At 42.9% G+C, this 21,777-nt stretch overlaps 1 protein-coding gene across 1 annotated transcript in view; it reads right to left on the minus strand.

Moving 5' to 3' along the window:
* Positions 1-6,035: 6,035 nt before the first annotated feature.
* SAMD12 (sterile alpha motif domain containing 12) overlaps positions 6,036-21,777 on the minus strand; it is a 170,309-nt gene continuing 154,567 nt past the window's right edge. The window contains exon 5 of the mRNA XM_042869319.1: positions 6,036-6,256. Coding sequence (XP_042725253.1) covers positions 6,234-6,256 — 23 coding nt within the window. The 3' untranslated portion in view covers positions 6,036-6,233. The remainder of the gene's footprint in view (positions 6,257-21,777) is intronic.

Genomic DNA, 21,777 nt, shown 5'->3' on the forward strand with positions numbered 1-21,777 from the left:
AAAACCTGTTTCGTGCCAGCAAAACGGTGCCTATTTGATCAAGAGGCAAAGCCATGGCTCTCACTGCATGCTCACATGGGTCACGTGGGTGCGGGACTTTATCCCAAGCTGTTACTACCGAACAACAACAGAATAATTCTGTATGGCCAGCAGCTTCTGTTGTCCTTTCTTGTTCTGTTCTCTTCTTCAATCACATGCAGAAGAACCTTGCAAATGTGAGGAGACCTGCAGCTCCCACCAGTTGCAGGTCAGTTCATAGCTCTCTAAGACAATATTGTTTGAAAACAGTGGATACAGGTGGGCCTGCTTTCCTTTTGTATTTAAACTTCAAGACATCTCAACTCAGAACCTTGCATCTGATGATGTAGTGATGATCCAGGCTGAGCTCTTATACAGCACACACCTAACTGCCTCATCCGGGACTACTGAACGGAACCTACATTTCCATTTGAGGTACAGCTTATTGACTTAGAAAAAAGCTCTGCATATACTTAACGACCTTACGTGATGGAGAATGTAATGGAAAGTAAGTTGTCTCTATGTGTAATTATCCTCCCTGTCGAGCATTTGTGCTTAATTTCTAGCCTGAAATCTGTTTCCAGCCAGTAGAGCACATCATTCCCTTTTCCTCTGAATAAAAGCACTACCTGGCCTCAGCCAGCACTTCCTGCACAGGTAGAGGTTGTGATTGCAGGCAGATTGAGTCATCTCTTCACATCGTTTCTGATAAATTAATAGCTTGAGCTTCATTAGTCTAGCACTATAATAAGAGCTGTTTTCCTGCCCTTGAATGACACTGGGAGCTTTAGAAAATTATCTTTCCAAGTTGTCAATATATGAAAGATGGGCACAAATAGCTCCATAATATCACTGTTGCCAGATCCTAGACATCCTCCAAGACCTACTGACGGTCCTCCTCAGAGATAACACTTTCCTAAGAGCTCCTGGGGGCTGATGTTGAGTGGATGACATTGACCTTCATGGCCACCCAACTACAGACACATTCCCAAGCCCCCAAGGAGGCTCTTCTCCTCCCCTTGGCTTCTGCACTTGCAGCACTCCAGATTCATCACCAGTTCATGGCACACACATGCCTTTGTCATCTGTAAATGCTGCAATTTTCTGTTTCTCTGGGAGGAATATTGAAAATAGAACATACCTTGGGAGAAGCTCATCAGAAATAGTCTCACTTATGATAATGTCATATTTGTAACCATTTTTTGTGAGCTAGCAACTAATCAGTTTTAATCCACTTAGCGTGGTGTATAGTGATTCTGCCTTGTGCCTTTTTGTTCTTTATCAGAAACAGATGATCTATAGGAGGCTAAGGATAGCATGTCAGCAGAGCCTCCTTTATCAACAAGCCTTTGATATCACAAAAAATGATAATAAATTTACTTGACACAATACATTCTAGAACAATCATTTGGAGGGGTTTATCAATTTTTAATTGCTTTAATGATTGCTTCATACCAACCTTTCCATGATTTTACCCTGGACCGATAGGAAGCAAATGAGCCTATAGTTTTCTGCATCAGGTCACTCGTTCTTTTTCATTATTGGTTTGGGGTTTGGTTTGTTTTTGTGTAACTTAAAGCCTCTTTCAGTGCTTTTAAGTTCTGAAAAATCTTACACTTAAGTTTCCCTACATTCACATATCTGGTTGTGTGAATTTAAGAATATGTTTGGATAGTTGCTGCTTAATATTACCCATAATTACTGATGGAGTAGGAGGAATTACATTTTAGTGTGAAAATCGACTCCCTTATTCTACTGCTTTCAAATACAAAACAAGAATATCTGTTGGTTTTCACACGCTCAGTGAGTAACCACCATGCTGTACCTAACATCAGATTCACTATGACTGCTTATGAGGATGTGGAACACATTTGGTCTCATTAGCCCTAGCCTACTGGCCACTGGCCTCCCTACATTTTTTGGCTTCCCACATCAAACATCTGCTTTGCTTATTTGCTGATTTAAACTCACATGCCTGCCTAATCACTCATGCATTACGTTGGTGGCATTTTTGCACTCCAGATGGCTTACTAGCATTTTACCATAGGAGGCTGCAGGTAATGCTGGTAATACTTTCCCCCAGTCATCAATTTTCATTATAACAGAGGACTTCTTAAATTAAAATCTTACTGACCAGTTTACATATACTCGGGTCAATCAACATAGCCTTTGTAGCAGGGTCCTTCAAAGGAGAGTCAGACTGCAGAGAGTTAAAAGGGGACGGGGATGAAAAATGCAGGATTTTACTCTGCTTGCCTGGAACTATTTTGAATAATGGAGATGTCGTGGCTTTGTGGAGGGCAGAGGGAGGCTGCTTTTGGCTATAGCACAAAATCCCTCAGGACTGGCCCCACAGCTGGCATTAACCAACACATCTCAGGAGAAGGATGGAACAGTCTGTTGTAGGTATGCTGGGGGCCTGGCCTAGGGTCTTCTGCAAATGGGGAACAAAACAAACAAATAATTTTGTCATTAATAATGGTTTGATTTCCTTAATGACACTGCAGCTGCTTTCAGTCTGGCTGCCGAGAAGCAGCCAGCCAGGAAGGAGCCCACTGCTACAGCATGACACAGATGGACCAGCAAGGCTAAGGGGCCTGCAGGGCTTTTGCAGTCTCCCCTCCTGGGGAGTTGTGCTCTCCTCAGAGAATAAGTGATGGGGACTTCGGGCAAAGAAAGCCATGCAGATGAAAAAAAAGCAAGGACTAAACCGGTGCAAAAGATGTTTTCTTTTGCAGCATGTTTTTTGAGGAGAGCAATTCCTCTGGTTTTCTTACGTTGCACTTGGCATAATTTGAAGCACTGAGGGTGGCTGATTCTCTGCGTGTCCCTGCCCAGAGAGCAGTGGCCAGGCACTGCACGGGGATGCTTGCTGCTCCATCGTCTTGGAGCTGTGAGCAGTGATCAGTGCAATGGTAGCACTGGGCTTTGTGAGTGTATCCAGCTCCACAGGGCTGATAATTGCTCTTTTATTAAAATAGCATTCATCTTCTACTCTTTTGCACGGAACTAATGGCTCTGAGCATATTTAAATTCACTTCCTCTGCCGGAATAACTTATTCACTCCCTTTCATGTTGACTTGGTCTTTGGCACTCTCGACATAAATGATTTATTGACTGGAGATAAAGCATTGTTTCCACAGAACTGTTCTTGCGACCCAGGCAAAAGCGGATGTGTCCGCTCTTAATAAGGTGTTCAGCATAAAAAATGCAATAGACTTGATTGTCTGCACTCAAGAGCCTTTCCGAGAATACAGTACCTGCCCCCATTCACAATAACAAAAAAAAAAATCTCCCCCACATGTTTATTTATATTAAAAAGTTTTCGGAAGAATACGCTGGGATCCAGATAGTTGTTCAGTAGCTGCAGAACAATTTCATAAATATCCCTGAGGAAGCATGGCCTACTTTGGGAGAACAACAGCGATTAAAAACATCCAAACACGACGAGTAGTTAAATACAAGCCAGAAAGTACAGTGCTTTCCTTATGGCTCCTGCCGACAGTTACACACGTGAGGAGTGTCGCGATGCACGAGGGAACTACTCTTGCTTATGCCTAGAGTTCTCCACATGCATGGGCTGTCTGTGGGATGGAGACCTACAGCACTGCCAAATGAGCTTGGTCCATGGGCACCTACAGCAGAGCTCTCACTGAGTTTGGCTACACGAGGGTCTGTATTTGTTTTCACATTTCTCAGGGGCTGTAACACTGGTTTTCTAGATCACCGTAGCTAGAATCCTGGGAAGCTTTTAAAACAAACTGTTTTAATGGGAGAAGTGCACACATCTAAATTCATGACCATATACTGGAAGATGTTCAAAACTAACACTGATGCAAAAATGCTTCTAGCAGCTCTTTGCCTAACTCCTATTTTTCTCATATGACCTTTTCAGATAATACTCTCTGATAACTCTTCTTTTATTATTCAAATTATGCCAAATTTTTTTGTTGGATAATAAAATAAGAGAATTTCTACTGCAGGACTATAGCATTCTCCTTTTGAAAATAATTTATATTCAAGTTGTTTTTTGTCTTTTTTTTTTTAATTGCTATACCAACACAAAATTGGTGTCAGAGTGCCAGAGTGCATTTTAAAATCTGTAGCAGAAATAGCTGTAAAATTTACTGGAGCTTATAATGGAATTCTGCAAGGTGCTCAGCCACTTCTCTCAATAAGGATCAGATTCCAACCTGCAATACTATGAAAAGCTCTAAAAAGTGCAAATGCTGCTGTTGGCAAAGATTCTTACATCATAAGGAGAACTTGTACACCAATAAATTTAAAATTAGGGCCAGGATTTTCAGAAAGAGGACATAAAGCTTACTGCTTTATACTTTTTGGGAGATGCACTTGAAAATCCATGGAAAGACCCAAAACACTAGAAATCACTAGCAACTTCTGAAAATCTTGGCCATCAATTTCCTTCTTGAATAGTTAAGAAGTATTCAGCGTGCTGAATCTGAGATGGGTGGAGAGCTGTAACCTAATCCTGCACTCATCTGAAAAAAATTACATCCTAAACGTGTTTATCTGTTGATTCTACAGGCACCCTCAGAGGCTGACCTTGAATTCTCCAGCAATGAACTGTACAAGAGTTTTTAAGCATCATAACACAGGAATTTGCTCTAAAAAGGTGCTTTTACCTTGATGTAATTGTGCCTTCTCTCCACTGCTGCATCTTCACACCTGTATGGCACCTCACCCACAGTCTGGCATACACCCTAATAGCAACTGTATGGTACCTGCCTATTAGGTTGGAGAGAATAACAGTTTTTTAAATATACAAAAGCTACCTTTGATTTTAAAGAAATAAGGAACAAATAGGTAAGATCCCTTAGCATGTTGATGGCATCAGTTCATTACAAAGAGTGTGTCAAGAAGGTCCTGATGTTAGGGACAGACATTAATTCCACTAAATCCCCGTGGAAAAAAAAAAACAGTACCACAGCCAGCTGTGATACAGCCAGTGATGAAGCCAGCCATTCAGAGACTGAACAAAAATCAATGCTCAGATTGAATGCAACAGTCTTGAGCCTGCTACAGTATATCGAAAGGCTTATTAGAACCGTTTGCTTATTCCTATTTCCTTCCAAAATATGCTTTTGGATAGAAAGTGGAAAAAGTTAACAAAGAAGTCTGCCCCCATTGGAGGGAGTGTCTTGCTCCTTAGAAGTATAGTCTTACGCATTACCTTTTTCAGAGCATTTGGTTTGGACTGTGATTCCCAAGTCCTGCCCAAAACATAAACAGTGGCCAGCATAAAGAATCTGAATTCTTCCAGTTTGTTCTGTTTCTAGTGTAGACCAAACTCTAGGTCCAACTGCCCTCTGAGAAGGGTGCTCTCCCTTTCCTTTCCCTCACTGAGTAAGAAAACACATTGGCGTGCCAGGAATGACAGCCTTTGCTATCTGCTGGATGGGAGGGAGAGCAGACACAGTGTCCTACATCTCATTCAGCCAACCCTGTTCTTGGCTACCTCTGTGACAGCTGTTCTGCAAGTCTCCATGAAGTAAGTCACACCTCTGCCACGTGCAAATCTATCTACACAGTGTACTGTGACTCGGTGAAGGTATGCTAGTAGTGGACTTCAGTTTGGATGCAGTCTCAGCACAACTACTGAAACGTATCCTCAGTATTTAAAAAGACTGTTATATATAAATGGACTGTGCTAATTCTGTGCAGAAAGCACGCATGAAGTGCTGATATTGTTTAACGGAACACTATTAGACTGCAAAACTAACACATACAAGACTTCTACATTCCTATCAGGGGTGTAGTAATGTGAACATATCCACGGAGATTGGAGAATTCCTGTAAGTTTTTCCTAAAACATCATGCCATCTGCATACATAATAGAAGAATCCAGTAGTTGCCATGCTAAAACAGGACTTCGAGTGAAGGGCATAGGCAGTCCCCTAAAGGGAACCCAAAGTTATGCACAGTGATGAAAACTGGAAGAAATTTTCCAGCTAAAGGTCTGTCAATGACCATTTTGAACAAATTAGCACTGGATATTATGCACCACGTTTTTACTCCACAGCAAACCAGGTCTTCTCAGGATGCATCATCTTGAGTGGGCTGATTTTACTTCAAGTTTGTCTTCGCTCCTCCAAGGTCACCTTCTGGCAGTGCCATTGATTATGGTTTTTTCATGAAGGAAAGTTCGTTTTCATACCAAGTGGCAGGACAGCAGCTTTACAGGCTGGAAATGTTTATGGAGAGCTCTCTGCTGGGGCTGTAAGAAACAAAACAGAAAACCAAAACCAGACAGTGAGCATAGACCAGAGTAAAGGGATTAGCATGTATTTCAACTACATGTTTGTGCTGAGCAAATGCATTTCTGCTGTAAAGATAAACTACTCTTAGAACATACATTATGACCCTGGCACTTTCTTTAATCAACTTTACTCATCAACCAAAAAACTTTGTGCTTAATCAATTTCTTAGATAAACGTAAAGTGCAGGCCAGCAATCATTTGTCTGATTTAACAAATGCTGTTTGAATTTTATTGCCTCATCTTAAAGCACTGCTCACTCTTCCTCCAATCTGAGTCCCAGAGGGCCTGGGTCTTGCTGGGCTTGCATAAACTACTGAGGCACCTCAACAGCCAAATGCTGGAAGTTCAAGTGTCAAGGTAGAGATTGAGGCTTTCTCACCACTTCTGCTGGTCAAGACAGTAAGACTTGGCTGCTGCTTTAGTAAAGCACCTTCAATGTCTGTGGCACTGAAGCTGCTATTCCTTGCCTCAAAGTCCTCACAAAGCTGTAAGTCAATCACATAACTAAAGATTATGTGGAGGTTTCTTATAATTTCCTCTCTCCTCTGCCAAACTCTTCTGAGATGCAAAGCAGAAAGACAAGAGATAACAGACACAAGATGCAGTAAGAGATATTACAGGTAGATACACGGAAAAAGTGCCCAGCGAGAGTGGCTGAACATTGGAACAACTTACAGGTTGTGCAATCTCCACCTTCAGAGATTGTAGAACCTCAGAATCCTTAGATTTGGAAGGGATGTTTAAAGGTCATCCAACTCCCCTGCAATAAACCAGGACACCTACAGCTAGATCAGGGTGCCCAGAGCCCAGAGTCCTTCCTGACCTTGAATGTCTCCAGGGATGGGGTGTCCACCACCTCACCAGGCAACCTGTTCCAGTGCTTCACTACCCGTACCGTAAGAAACTTATTCCTTATATCAAATCTAAATTTCCTCTCTTTTAATTTGACATCATTTCCCCTTTTCCTTTTAAAACAGACCCCGTTTAAGAGTATGTCCCCTTCTTTCTTATAGCCCCCCTTTAAATACCGCATAACCACCTACAGGTCTCCCTGGAGCCTTCTCTTCTCCAGGCTGAACAGCCCCAGCTCTCTCAGCCTATATTCATAGGGCAGGTGTTCTGTCCATTGGATCATTTTGGTGGCCCTCCTCTGGACATACTCCAGCAGGTTTATGTCTCTCCTGTACTGAGGACTTCGCATGTGGATGCAGTTCTCCAGGTGAGACCTCACCAGTGCAGAGCAGAGGGGCAGGATCACCTCCCTCACCCTGCTGGCCATGCTTCTTTTGATGCAGCCCAGGATACGGTTGGCTGTCTGGGCTGTATGGGCACATTGCTGGCCCAGGTCCAGCTTCCCATCCACCAGTATCCCTAAGTCCTTTTTTGGCAGTGATTTGTCAGCTCCATTCTTACACTCCCCAGCTTGTACTGATAGTGGGGGTTGCAATGACCCATGTGCAAGACCTTCCACTTGGATTTGTTGAATCTTGTGAGGTTCTCCTGGGCTCACTGCTCAAGTCTGTCAGGCAGCAACCCTCAGGCATGTCAGCTGCACTCCACAGGTTGGTGTCGTCCACAGACTTGCTGAGGATGCACTCAATCCCATTGTCAAAGTCACTAATGTAGATATTAAAGATCATTGGTCCAAGTACTAACCCCTGTGGAACATCACTTGCCACTGATCTCCATCTGGACATCATGCCATTGATCACCACTGTCTGGGCATGATCTTGCAATCAGCTCCTCATCCATCTAACAGTCTACCCATCCAATCCATATCTTTCCAATTTGGAGAGAAGGATGTTGTGGGGTACTGAGTCAAAGGCCTTACTGAAGTACAGATAGATGACATTGGTGGCGCTCCTCATGTCCACTGATGCAGTTATTGCCATCACAGAAGATCATCAGGTTGGTCAGGCAGGACTTGCCCTTGGTGAAGCCACACTGGTTGTCCTGTATCACCTCCCTGTCTTCCATGTGCCTTAGCATAGCTTACAGAAGGTTCTGTTCCATGATCTTCCCTGGCAGAGAGGGGAGGCTGTTAGGTTGGTAGTTCCCTGGGTCGTTCTTTCTACCCTTCTTAAAAATGGGTGTGATTTTTTTCCAGTCACCAGGGACTTCACCTGACTGCCATGACATTCCAAATGTAATTGAGAGTGGCAAATAGGTATTCACTACTCAACACAATCTGTGGGGTTTTTTGGGAGTCAGATTCCAATTAGTGAAGCTGATTCTGATGCTGCCAAGGCAGTATTCATGTCAACTGAAGCCTGGGCTGGCAGTGGCCAGAGCTCTGCTCTGCAGGGTGCAACTGGTGGGCTCTGCCATCCTGCCTACATTCACCTCTGGAGCCCCAAACCACTGCAGCTATGGAAATGAAGGATTGCTTGAGTGGGGGGAATGGGCGGTATGCAAACCTGCAGGTTCTGGAAGAGCACTGAGTGAGATTTTACAGAAGATAAGTCTCGACCTTGCTATAAACACCTTATTCCTCAGGGTAAATATGGTCTGTGAAATAGAAGAACAATAAAACTCACTCTTCTTAGCTACTTTCTTCCTTACTTAGGCACATTCACTCAATTACAGTGCTAGCTTTCATTTTGGTTTCCACTACTTTTATTCTCAAGGTCCTTGAGTGCAATGATCCTACCAGCACCTGCTGTCATCTGCTCCATGACAAACCCACCAAAGGGGCCTGAAAAAGGCACATGTTTGGGACCCAACAAATGTTTATTCTATGAGAGAACTGACAGGAAAGTTTTGATCCTTCACCTGGCACATGCAGATAACTGACTGCATCCCCTGGGGCAGAAAAGGAAGCAACGGGGATATTAAGCAGGTGTGAAGATGAAGGGGAAATCTGGGGGAAGGTTTTAAACTTGGAGAGAAGCAAACAGGTACCTAACCTCAAAAACGTTGGATTCTGGGTGAACTGGAATTTTTGCAGCGTTGGCAGAGATGCGATTGTTTGACAAAGGAGAAATAAGACCTCTTTTTTGAGGCTAAATAGCTCATGTGCTGCAAGGAAGGGGAAATATAAAAACCTCTCCCAAGCAATCAAAAATATCTCGCCTATCCGCAGAGTGACAGAACTAAAATAAAACGGGCAAACTGGCCTCAAGATTCCCATGCTGGAATTCCCATCATCCACTCTGTCTGAACCCTTGGCCTGTGCACGTGTCTGGGTTTTACATGAATCATGGGCCACGAGAAACCCACGAACAAAGAACAGGGACTGATCCATACCCAAGCTCCATCACACCGTAGTGTGAGCGTAACCGAGCCTGGAAGCCACCAGTGACACTGACCTTGGGAAGAGCAGTAATTCTGTTCAGCTCTGAACTTCGAGCAAGCAAAGCAAGGGGTTAGCACTGATTTAGTGAGTTTCTTCTAATTTTATCTTTCGAGGTCAAGATTTTAGAAGCACTTATTCCCACTTGTAACCTATAATTTTTGATGCCCAGATGGAGACTTCTCTAACGATCTTGGTTTTCTAACGGCATGTACCCAGCACTTTTGGAAAGTAAGATCTTTTTGAAAGGTATCACAAGTGAGCAGTTGTCTTTGAAAGCACTGCCTTAGCCTGCAGGCTCTTGGAATGACAACTGCCTTTCGCATGGGGTTTGTAAGCTTACCAACTCAGTGGCCTACAGATGTAATCTCATATGACATTTTCAGGAAGCTGCCACAGAAAGACACCAATCATTTCAAAGCCAGGGATGTACTTCATTTATGAGTTTGTGATTTTTTTCTAACTAGGAAAGAAACATCTTTTTCATTCATTTAAAATATATATTAATTCAGCTCAACCTAGCAGTATTGCTCATTTTCATACCTTTATAACTGGAGGATCCTGATAAAGAAAACAAATATCTATTTATTTCCTTTGCTATATTTCTTCTCTACTGGAATTAATTTTATAATAAATTTCAAGGCAGGACATTTCAAACATGAGACTGTTAGGAAAAACACCTATTTCCAACATCCTTATAGCAACTATTACTTTCAGTGTGGTAAAATCTGCTTTCAGCTGCATTGACTAGTATGTGTCAGAAAGGCTCAGGTATCTCACTTCATGCTTCTCACGTAGCTTGGGACATTCCAATATTCTGCAGATTACTGCGGACTTGTTGCATCTTGCTTCTTAATATGTAGCAGCAATGCTAGCTTTGAAAAATTTCATACAATGACAAAAGGAAATGGTTGCCAGATTTACCCTTTTTCTTTATTGTTCACTGAATTCTAAGCACTGAGGTGTGAGAGCTAATGGAAATTAATGCAAAAACAAAACACCTCTTTGGGGAGCTACTGATCCAGGTCAACCACCACAAGAGAAGGAGGAACGAGGATTACCAAGGGCTGGGAAATGCAGTCAAGGGGAGCTGCAGCAAGAACAGGACGGTTCCACACTGCAATCAGTGCCCCAGGCCAGATGACACTGAGTTTGGTTTCATTTCACCATGAAATCATTCCCTGGCTGTTCTGGGCTGAGTGGGAGGAATCTCTGCACTTTTGTTCTCTAGGTAAAAGCAGCTATTGTTGCACATCCTTATTACCTAACCCCGATAAGCAAAGTCAACAGTGCCAGAGCTCAAAGGTTACCTGAGGGTCTGCCTGTCCTAGCTGGTGTCCTGCAGCCCACTGCACCCAGCTTCCAGCTCCCAGCCCCAGTCCTGTGTTGTAGGGCAGCCAGACAAGCCTCAGGGCTGGAGGAAGACAGCAAGCTGCTGGGCTGCCAATGACACTGCCTCTCTGCTTCTATTAAAATGGTGCTAAGCCATTAATCAATGGGCTGAACACAACACCCAGCGGTTTAGAAGGAAAACAGGGATGCGGGTGATTCTTGATCAGACAATTTTGTTTTGATTCCTGACTAGCCATGTGTTGGTCTGGCTTGCCTGACTTTCCCCTCATTACTAAAACCTGGTAGCTGACACAGTCTTGAAGGTTACTTAATGTTGTTTGTAAAATGCACTGTCATTATGGTAGAAAAATACAAAGATCGAAAAGGGAGGAAGTCTCTTCTTGCTTTTGATTTTTGAATTTTCTTGCCAAGCAGGAAACCAACATTTCAGTTTTGGAGCAGACAGAAAAGGTGGGTCTATAAGCACAATGTCTAGAGCTTCAAACAGTAATCCCAGTCCCAAGCCTTTAGTATTCATTAGTAAATCCATGCTAGATGATTCTAACAGCTACAAAAATGTGGAATTAAGTATAGATGTTTCCTTTCAGTTCTACTTCTTTTTTTTTAGGATACCATTATGACATATTTTTCATTTTCACCCCTGAGCCATGAAACAAGATGGTTTGGTTCAAAGGATCAGGGACACAGATGTACCACTACACGGCTCCAGGAGCAGACTCTTAAAGCAAACAGCAGCCGACAGGGAATTGTTATTTCTGCAGATGTGAACTCAGGGTTTCTTTTTTCTTCCTCTGGGCAGCATGCTCCCATAGCCAGGTGCTCATAATCCACCTGAATACATTTTTAATACCGGTCCATAAATGCGCTACTGAATATTCCCACGTGGGACCTCTGAAAGAGGATGTCTCTACATGCAATAAACTCCTTGGCATTATTTATGTATTTCTGCACTGCTCCCCCTGAATGGTCCCAGCTCCAACAAGGCCTGTAACGAGGCAGCTGGCATGCAGCCTGCATGCAGCCAGCACCAGCATGGCACAACACGGGGCAATGCTCAGTGCAGTGTGAGGGCCATCATCAGCCACTACCTGCACATATGAAGGTGGGATCTTGGCTCACTTGCAGCTTTGCCCTCTGGATCATTGGCAAATCTCATCTCAAGGAAGGCTTCAGGGTGGTCTTCAAAAGACAGAGAAAACATATCTACTGCCACTTTATGCCGATGTATTTTTCTTCCTATATTCTGTCTTATGCTGAGACTCTGAGGAGCTCAGCTGGGGACACCCTGGTTTGAAAAGGATGCTCAGCACTTCAAGACAGATGATGAAGATTCAACAAGGTCGAGCAAATCCTTTCTCCTATATTCTGACTAAAGAGAAACCTCACTTCTTGCTTGTGATGCAGGGCTCTGTATCAGGCAATTTTGAGATGAAACATTTCAGGGAGAATGGATGTCATGGCAGATGCTCTCAGCAGGTAACCTTCCAAAAAGCCAATTAGTCAGAGGTTATCGCAGCTGCTCTGTGAAACGCAGTTGGTTCACACAGAATGGGTTGAAAATGTAGTTGTCCAAAATGTGTTTCACTAAGCTATTCAGTGTCCTCAAATGGTCAGATTAGCCAAAAGTCTCCTCATGAGTCATGCACGATTGCAGCTTCCCTACTACAGCAGATCTCTCATCAACTTTACTAGGTTAAACAAAATGAGGACACACATTGATTCTGTCTGCAGATGATTTATGCAGTAATTTCTGTTCCTTGCCTCTTCCTTCAAAAATCTGAGTTCATGATGGACATGATGAGCTCTCTGATGGGCTTGAGCTACCATTCCATCTTTGTTTTGAAAAATATTCTAAAAGCATTTTAGCATCTACTAAGCTTGATTTTCCAGTGTTTATCTTGAATCCTCAGAAGGAAAAACTATCCCCCAAGATGTATGCCCTTTTCATGTCTAAGCCTAAATAAAATGTGACAATTCCCAAAGCAAGTTAAAAGTCAAGTTCAAAAGGCTGGCAAAATCCTGGGAGAGACTTTCTTCGTTCAAAGCGGCTCATTCATCCCTACTCAGGATGCTTCATACATTTCACCACCTACCTGCTGCTGCAAACATACAAAGAAAAAAGAGATGTGCTTTTGCATTCAATAGAACATGATTTCCTTGAACTAACAAGCAGCTAAAATATTTTGAAAATTGCATGCAACCACTTCCTTAGCGTTTGTAACTTTTTTCAAAGAATTCTTCTGATATACTGCTAACTTACTCATCAACGTGAGCAGTGAACTGGCTGTCCACCAGCATCCTTCTCTAGAGACTCAAGTTATAGCAAACAGAAAGATTTAAAAGAACATGATGCTAAGCAGGCTGAAAGTTTCAGCTGGTGCTGTTTGAGACTTGAAGTGCACCTGAGATTGCCATCTTCACTCCCTCTTATGCATGTCTTTCCCTGCCTGCCTCTAATCAGTTCTTGATCTCACAAGTCCTCGTGGGTGCTCTGCAGGAAGTGAAAAAGGTTGTCAAGGATAAATAGTCTTCCATAAGTTGGTTCTGAATAGCCATTTGCACTACATCTTGAGCCTTTGCATATCCATTGCTTTTGTCTTGAGACTGAGTTTTAATACAAAGCACTGGGAAATGCGCAAACTGAGTGAACTTAAAAAACAGCCTGAAGTGGTATCTCTGCTCTGATCCCTACCTGGAACCTGCCCTTGCTTTTGTTCTGTGGCTTCTACAGGATGTTTTCAAACCTATCCCACTCAAAATGGTGCTGTGTCTTTTGGAAAATAGTTCTGCCCATTATATCACTATATTACTTACCCGAGGATCCTTCAGCAAAATATGCATTAAGAACATAATCAGAGGAAAACAAGGACTTCGCTAGGAAAGTCAAAGTATTATAGCAAAAGAGTTTGGAAACTGGAGCTACAGCTCCCTCACTGCCTATGCAGAGCTGACGCAGGATTAATAGGTGGAACAAACTACCCTCCCTGGGGGAGATATTCACTGTGAGGTTCCCTGCAATGAAAGTTTTAACTCAGTTCTCATTCTGTGAAGTGATTAACCAAGTGAGAATGAAAATTACACCTACTCAAACCACTTAAATGATTGCATGTGTGTGCACACATTTACTACAAAACAAAAACATAGATCATGAAGCCTACAAAATCAGCTTCTCCCCCAAGACATTGAACAAGCACCTTTATTTACCTCTTTGGAGGAACAAATTTCAATATACCCTTCTCCCATATTATCACAGCATTATCACTATGTCTTCCCCACTCTTCTGGCATGTAGCAGAGGGAAAGAACAGAAGAAGGCTTTTACGCCATTTGTCACTTAATTTTCCCCTTCTGCTTCAGTATGTGGCCCACCACCTCACTTAATGAACAACAGTCAACCTTAATCTGGAAAATAATTATCGCAATCCTCATGGGCTCTTCTAGACACACTGTCCAATCATTTCACAAAGTGCCTCAGTTCCAAATACTCTGTGAGAAGACATTGCCTTATTTTACAGTTCCCAGTTAGGCACAAAGAGTTCCAGACTACGCAGCTAGCATCTGTCTGGCTTCTGGCTCTGACTCGAGCTCTGGGCTTTTGGAGCTCCTGAGTTGGGTGAAAAAACTACAGAGAGAGAGGGTTTGAGAAGACTGCTGGAATACATAGCTGGGTCTGGAAGCTGGAACTCCGAGGAGGGGTACAAGCAGGACCCTAAGCATGCCAAAGGAAGTTTGGTTTTGACCATCTGTACAGACTCCTCAACATGGTTTTACGTGATGCCTTCTTCTAATCTGCTCTGAAGTGTGATTTTTATAGAAAATTGACTCTTGCTGATTGCCCACCTGACAGGAAAATCTGCTGACCTGTCATTTTACAAGTCAGCACAGCTTGGAAGCCTGGGAAGCAAGCAGTCACCATGTCATTCTCATCAGCTTGGCTGTGACCAGACTGAGAAACTCTTCTTAGGCCTCTGCAACACCAGAAAAATCAGCATGGTGCATGTGCAACTATTGTTTCTTAAAATTAAACTAAGTAAAAGGCTTCTGGACTAATTTTATAGCTGCAAGGCCAAACTCCAAGAGGTGCTGCAGCAGGGGACCTAGACAGAGGTCCCCTTCCGTCCCTGATGCCATGACAGAGCGGGCAGCTGAGTGCTCTGCAAACCCAGCTCATGTCCCTTTCTGGGTGGCTGCAAATGAGCTACAGAGATCAAAACAAGTTACCACTTCTAAAGAGTTCCCTGGGTGATGATTAAGACCATGTCTTAGTGTACAGCCACCAGAGAACCCAGATACCAGTCTGCCCTTGCAGAAGAGCCTGATAAATGAAAGATGGACTGACTGTATCAAAGAGGTTCTTAAGCTAGGCATGAAGACTAAGGCCTGAAATTATGTGGGCCGTATTGATCACAGAGCCAACCAAGTAAGACTCTATGAAGATGTGTCAGGTATGGAACAAAGAATACCTAGCCAGCAATAAGAATGAAGTTCAACAGTTGATGTTCTTGAGATGTAATAATCAGATCCACACAGGAACTGATTGATCAGTTGTAAAATCTGCTTTACTCTGCTTTGCCCCTTTCCTATTATTTTAGTTTGCAGGCTATCCAAAACACTCACATGATTTTCTGTCTCCTTCTGCATTATCACAGAATCACAGAATCACAGAATTGTAGGGGTTGGAAGGGACCTCCAGAGATCATCGAGTCCAACCCCCCTGCCAAAGCAGGTTCCCTACAGCAGGTCGCACAGGTAGGCATCCAGGCAGGTCTTGAACATCTCCAGAGAAGGAGACTCCACCACCTCCCTGGGCAGCCTGTTCCAGTGTGCACAAACATGCACAATTATGCACAAACATGTTCTGAAAATACACATAAATACATCTAAATGGTTTCAGACTGGTGGCTTTGCCGTGTTCTGTGGGGCTGACTGCTACTGTTGGTTGCTGCCATCTCATGTTATTCAGACTGTGTCCTGTTCCCCTCCTTCCAAAATAAGCACTATGATGTCTGTACAGTATGGCAAGTGGGCCATGCCTGCAAACCCATCTTTACCTCCAAGGGAAGCTCATTCCTGGGAAGTCAGCACACTCGCAGGTGACACCCTCCCATGCTGCCATCACTCACCAGCACTTGGGACTGGAAAGTGTTCTCATGAGCTCCACTGTGGACATACCCAGTATAAATCAAGGAAAGGACCAATGGACTGAGTGGCAGAAAATAATTCAATACCAGGTAGAAATTGACCTTTAAAAGTCAGACAGAAGGGCATCTCCACACTTCAAACAGAAGGATTTGGGGCTAAATGTCATATTGGGAAAAATATTTTCATTCATCCTTCTGATTCTTTGCCGGCACTTACTAAGGTATGGATGGATGCAAGACAGTGAAACACGCAGCAGGGCAGAGGCTTGGGCTCAATGTTAAGATGAAGGCCTTGCCTGCCACATTACAATCCATAAGGCTTCCCTGAGCTGTTCAGCTAAGTAAATACATAATTGTTCTGCACAAAGAAGAACAGCATCAAGAGAAGATACAGCCTGTCTCCTTCTTTCCTGGGGCCTGTCTTTAAGGATAGAGATGGAAATAAATGTGGCTGCGTGGACTTCTGAGATGATGACTCAGTTGAGCTGCTTTAGGTAAAGCTGACTGGGTATCTCCACATTGCATACTGCAAGACTGGATGTAGATGAGAGAGCAGTAGGATATGGCTATGGGAAGGAACTCTCTCTGCACTCATCTCTGAAGCTCACCTGGTGTTTGAACAAACTCATTACTCCCATCCCAGACAGGCGACCAGTCTGAGTTAATTATCGAGGCTTCTTTGATGAGCAGGGGGGAAAGACGGTGCTTGGAAGAGTTATCCACCCTACTCACTTGTCATATTGGATAAACGATTCTTCGGAAGGTCCTCTCTCCACTGATTATCCAGACAAGCTAAATGACTAATGCAGAGCAGGTACCCAGCAATTAAATGGCAAACAAGAACTGACAGGAACTGCAATGTAATGCTTAATTTGATTGTAACAAATTCCAATTAGCATGTGAAATGTAGGCACCACAATGTTCAGGATTAGCATGTTTAATGCTTACATTTCTACTGAAATCAAGAATGATATAGATTCCAGTGGAGGACAAGAGCCCTACATTCCTTTGAGGCCTTGGATATTGGAATTCAACAAGGAAATTACACACTAAATAATCTTCTTAGAAATTTCTACACATAGCTGAGATAATGAGATGCTTCCTGCAAACAATCTACAAAGTACTGAAGATTTTTAGAGAAATTATTTGCTCAGCACTATTGGTACAATTTTGTAGCTGGATATTGTATTGTGCCCATGCTGCCAAAGAGTTTCGATTTGCTGCTGATTTGTTTTTCATTTCTATTTGCAATATGCGAACAAATCGATATCAAGGAATTCACACAGGCATGTAAAACAAGAGTAAACAAAAACAATGCCTTGTTTATTATTAAACACCTTTCATATTTTAGCTATGGTAGGCAATTAGGTTGGTAGGAATTTGCAACTGGAGAAGTCGCACCATTTTATCTCAGGCCAAGCACTTTATCACTATTCATGCACAGACAAACTTCCGTGCTTCAAAAGTCAGGGGAAAATATGTAATGGGATGTGGTATTTTTCTTCCAGTGCCAGAAATATACAGATCCTAATTACATTTTTGCTTCAAGGAAGGAAGGAAGGAAGAATTTCTGCCATTGGAGCATGAAAGAAATTTTGGCTAGAAAGACTATGGACAAGATTTTCCCAAAAAAAACCCCAAACCCCAGATGATTTGCACACCAAAGTCTCATTTAGAAGTCAAAAATACTTTGATTTCTAAGTTACTTGTGAATATTTTCTCTGATGATTTCTACAAGTCATTTAATATTTATCCTAAACAAGTGCTGACATATTCAAAAGCAGATCTGGGGCTGCAACAAGTTCTGGTAACCCCTGAAGACATTTCTAAAACCTCACCCACTAGAGATTCTAAACTTCTGGCATGTCCATATGTCTGAAATCTTCAGTTTGCATCATGCATTTGTCTATTTAGGATAATTAAGGGTATGGCTCCGTGAACACATTACTGCGAGGTAACTGGGGTCTGGATTTACAGCAGAACAGATGCTCTGCTATAACTGTCCATGTGCGTGCCCTTACCCTGTGGTGAATGTAAGGCAGCTTAGCGCCTGTCACTGAATGAGAGCAGGCAACACATTCAGCGTTCGCACTCGATCTTCCAATTACCCCTCAGCAACTTGCTCAGGTATCTGTGCTGTCATATTTGTTTTACACCCCGGCCACTATCGCAGCCTGCCCAGAAATAAACACAGGCAGAATGTCCTTCGCCAAGACATTTTTTAGGCTGCTTACTGTCACCTCCAATCCGCCCTTCAAGGAGTTTGTATGCAGCGCTCATCCCTGCGTTCTCTGAAAGAATTCAGGAGTCTGGACTCCGGTCCAGAGGGTGTGAGCACTGGGATCTGAGAGAGCTGCAAACATGTTACATACCAATTTCCTAATGACACTGCCATTTAGCTGCTGCTTTCGGTTCCGAGATTACAGAGGAATATGATCTCACCTCGGTAGGGCGTAACTACAACATGCTGCTACAGCTCAGGCCTCGCAGCTTTTCCAGCTTTCTCTGGTTGGAGGCTCCCATGAGACGGCTCTATCTGCGGCCCTAACAGCATCCTGGATACGTGTCTGTGATCACTGGAGCACAGCCCATCAGCAAGAACTTTTGTCTTCAGCCTCTTGGCCCATACTCTGAGTTAGAAATTCTTTCCATGTCTAAGTGGGACCAGCATGTAGGGAAATTACATCTTCTGATAGCGTTCAAAGGCGTTTCTGTGTTGCACATATATTTGGTTCAGTTCTTACACTGACCAGGCCACTCCAGTGAGCAGTTCTAAATCCAATGCAATAAACCCACCTTGACCATCAGTTGGAAGCTAAGGAAATCCATCCATCTAGGATTTTCCTTGCAGATATACTGGATATTTAGATATTTGGAAAAAGTAACAAATAAAAAAGCTTTCTACTTTTGATTCAAATTCTGAAGAATTTAACCAAAAATAACCTGTGATATCTCTAATAAAAAGCTAAAACTTCTGAATTGGTTACATAAAAAAGCGATCTGGTGGTTTTGCACTTCTCTCCTGGAAAGCAAGTTTTCTCTTTCCATCTGTGAAAGGAAGATCATGGCTCTGCTTTCTGCACATACACAGTTCTGGGAGCGCAACTGCATGTGATGAATCATGTGGAGACAACCATGGGCTTCCAACTTCTCCTTCCAGCCAGCACCACTACCCTTGTGCTGGGCCAAGCTTGCTGCACAGGACAATGGGACTATGAAATATGTCCCTGTGGCAAATAAGACGAAAGAGCAATACTTGTGTTAAACCAATTCATGTCACTGATCTGCTTTATTGCTCCAGCAGAGCCCCAGCAACCCTGGCAGTAAGCGGGCAGAATGGCTGCAGGCAGCAGCAGCAGCGTCTCAGGCCAGATCCACCACCGAGGTATCATATGGTGGAGTCATATCTTGTGCCTCCCTGAATGCTAGCTATGGTCTTCCATAGAACACTGATGTTTAACTCAATTTAGAAAGGTAATAAAGAATGAAGACAGTGGCGTGCAAATGGATAGGCAACACTGCAGATAACTGGCAGGATAATTCTCTTTTTAACTAACAATAGGGACAGCGGACCCACTGGCAACAGCCAAAGCATTTGTTCAAATTATGCATTCCCTGACTTCTCTTTTGCTACTGGAGGACCCAATCCTGCAGCTATTTTTGGTAGTGTTATTTTGTCAGTGCCCAGCCATGAATTGGGGTCCCACTGTGCTATTCAAACACTTAACTAAAGGCTGGTTTCTGCCCAAAGACTTTGAAACTTAACTTCAAAAATCCCAGAGGTTTTAATGGCAGGAAGAACTGCATTACCAGTACTTTCTTCTATTGTCTTTTATTATTTATTTTACCAAATATTGTTTACTTCATTTGCAGTAATTAGAGTAGAATAATGAAAAAAATGTTTTCAAGCAAAAGCCTGGAAGGACTCTGCAGTACTGCTGGTGAAATAACAAGCCATTTCAATGAAAAAACCCATAAGAATTGCACAGCCTCAAATGGCTTCCACAGAGCCATTGTATGTGTAACACTGCCACAGCAGTATTGTATGCAAATATATAATTTAGTTATTTTTATGTAACCTGGTTATTTTGTAATCACAGAGGTAGGGTTTAGACAAATGGGGCATATACCATTTGTAAAGAAACAACCTGGGAAAAAATATGCATTGCAGTTGTAGCCCTGATATGTAAATTCAGATACTCAAAATACACATTGTCACCTAACAGCAGATTATTCAGTTTCACTAATGATACTGATTTTGAGTTAAACTAGAATATAAGGAAATGAAAACCTATATAAGCATGTGATCTTTTAAAATTTTAATGAATAATGATTAGCTTTTATAAAATACTGTTCATTCAAGCCTGTTTTCAGAACCAACTGCAGACTCATATACTCTTTTGTCCCCAGACAATGGAGTTCACCAGGTCTTTCACTACACAACCATCACCCCTGGTGTGACAACACACGGTGCTTGTAAAGTTGCACAACACGTTTAAAACTCTGTTTGTACCATAAATATGAAATACAGACAGGACATAGACAGGATATGTCTAAAATGTGATGAGAAATATTTATACAGTTATATATCACTAAATCTATTGTGACTGTATATGTAAAATAATCATAATCGATTATCACAGAATCACAGAATGACTGAATACCTAAATTCTGCAGATCCAGCAACATTTCCAATGGCATTCATCCATACCACCATGCTGAGATATCATTTGCTATGACCTTTAAAGAAAATGCCCCCTCTTCCAAGAGAGCAGCCTGCCTGCAGGACAAGTGTCTGAGATACGAGCTCATGATTGAGTGGCTAATATCTTTACACAAATCCAGCTCACCTGAGTGAACATGAAAAATGGTTCTGAGACTGTGCTATCTCCCTGTGTCTGAGATCATGAGTGCAAAACTTTGTAGCAGCCTCCAAGAGGTTTTTGGGAACCATCCTCTATAAAGCCAAAAACTCAGACACAGCCTTCTGCACTCCTGACACCCACAACTTAACTGGATTTGTCCAAATAGACTTTAAACTCCATGGTAAGGATCTGAATCTGTTCTGAAACCACATTGAGCTGTCCATCAGAGAACAGGCCAAAACTACCACTGAAGATGATAGCAAGTAATTATTTAAAATGTTTGTTTCCCCTGGTGCAAAATTAGCTACTTCAGTTACACTGCATTCAACAGCTTTAAGCTAAACGAGGGGAGATTTAGCTTAGGCGTTAGTAAGAAATTCTTTACTCAGAGGGAGGTGAGGCGCTGGCACAGCTGCCCACAGGAGCTGTGGGTGCCCCATCCCCAGAAGTGCTCAAGGCCACGTTGGATGGGCCCTGGGCAGCCTGAGCTGGCTGAGCAGCCCTGCCCATTGCAGGTGGTTGGGTTGGGACTGGATGGGCTTTGAGATCTCTTCCAACCCAAGCCGTTCTATGTGAAGGGCTTGGAGAATACGCCCTATGAGGAGCGACTGAAGGAACTGGGGCTGTTCAGTCTGGGGAAAAGGAGGCTGAGGGGAGACCTTATTGCTCTCTTCCAATATCTGAAAGGTGCTTACAGTGAGAGCGGGGTTGGTCTCTTCTCACTGGTGACAGGTGACAGGACGAGGGGAAATGGCCTCAAGTTGTGCCAGGGTAAGTTTAGGTTGGATATCAGGAAAAACTTCTTTACAGAAAGGGTTGTTAAGCACT

This window comes from Lagopus leucura, unplaced genomic scaffold, assembly GCF_019238085.1.
Source record: "Lagopus leucura isolate 7727_CA_CO unplaced genomic scaffold, USGS_WTPT01 Super-Scaffold_100002, whole genome shotgun sequence".
NCBI lineage: Eukaryota > Metazoa > Chordata > Aves > Galliformes > Phasianidae > Lagopus > Lagopus leucura.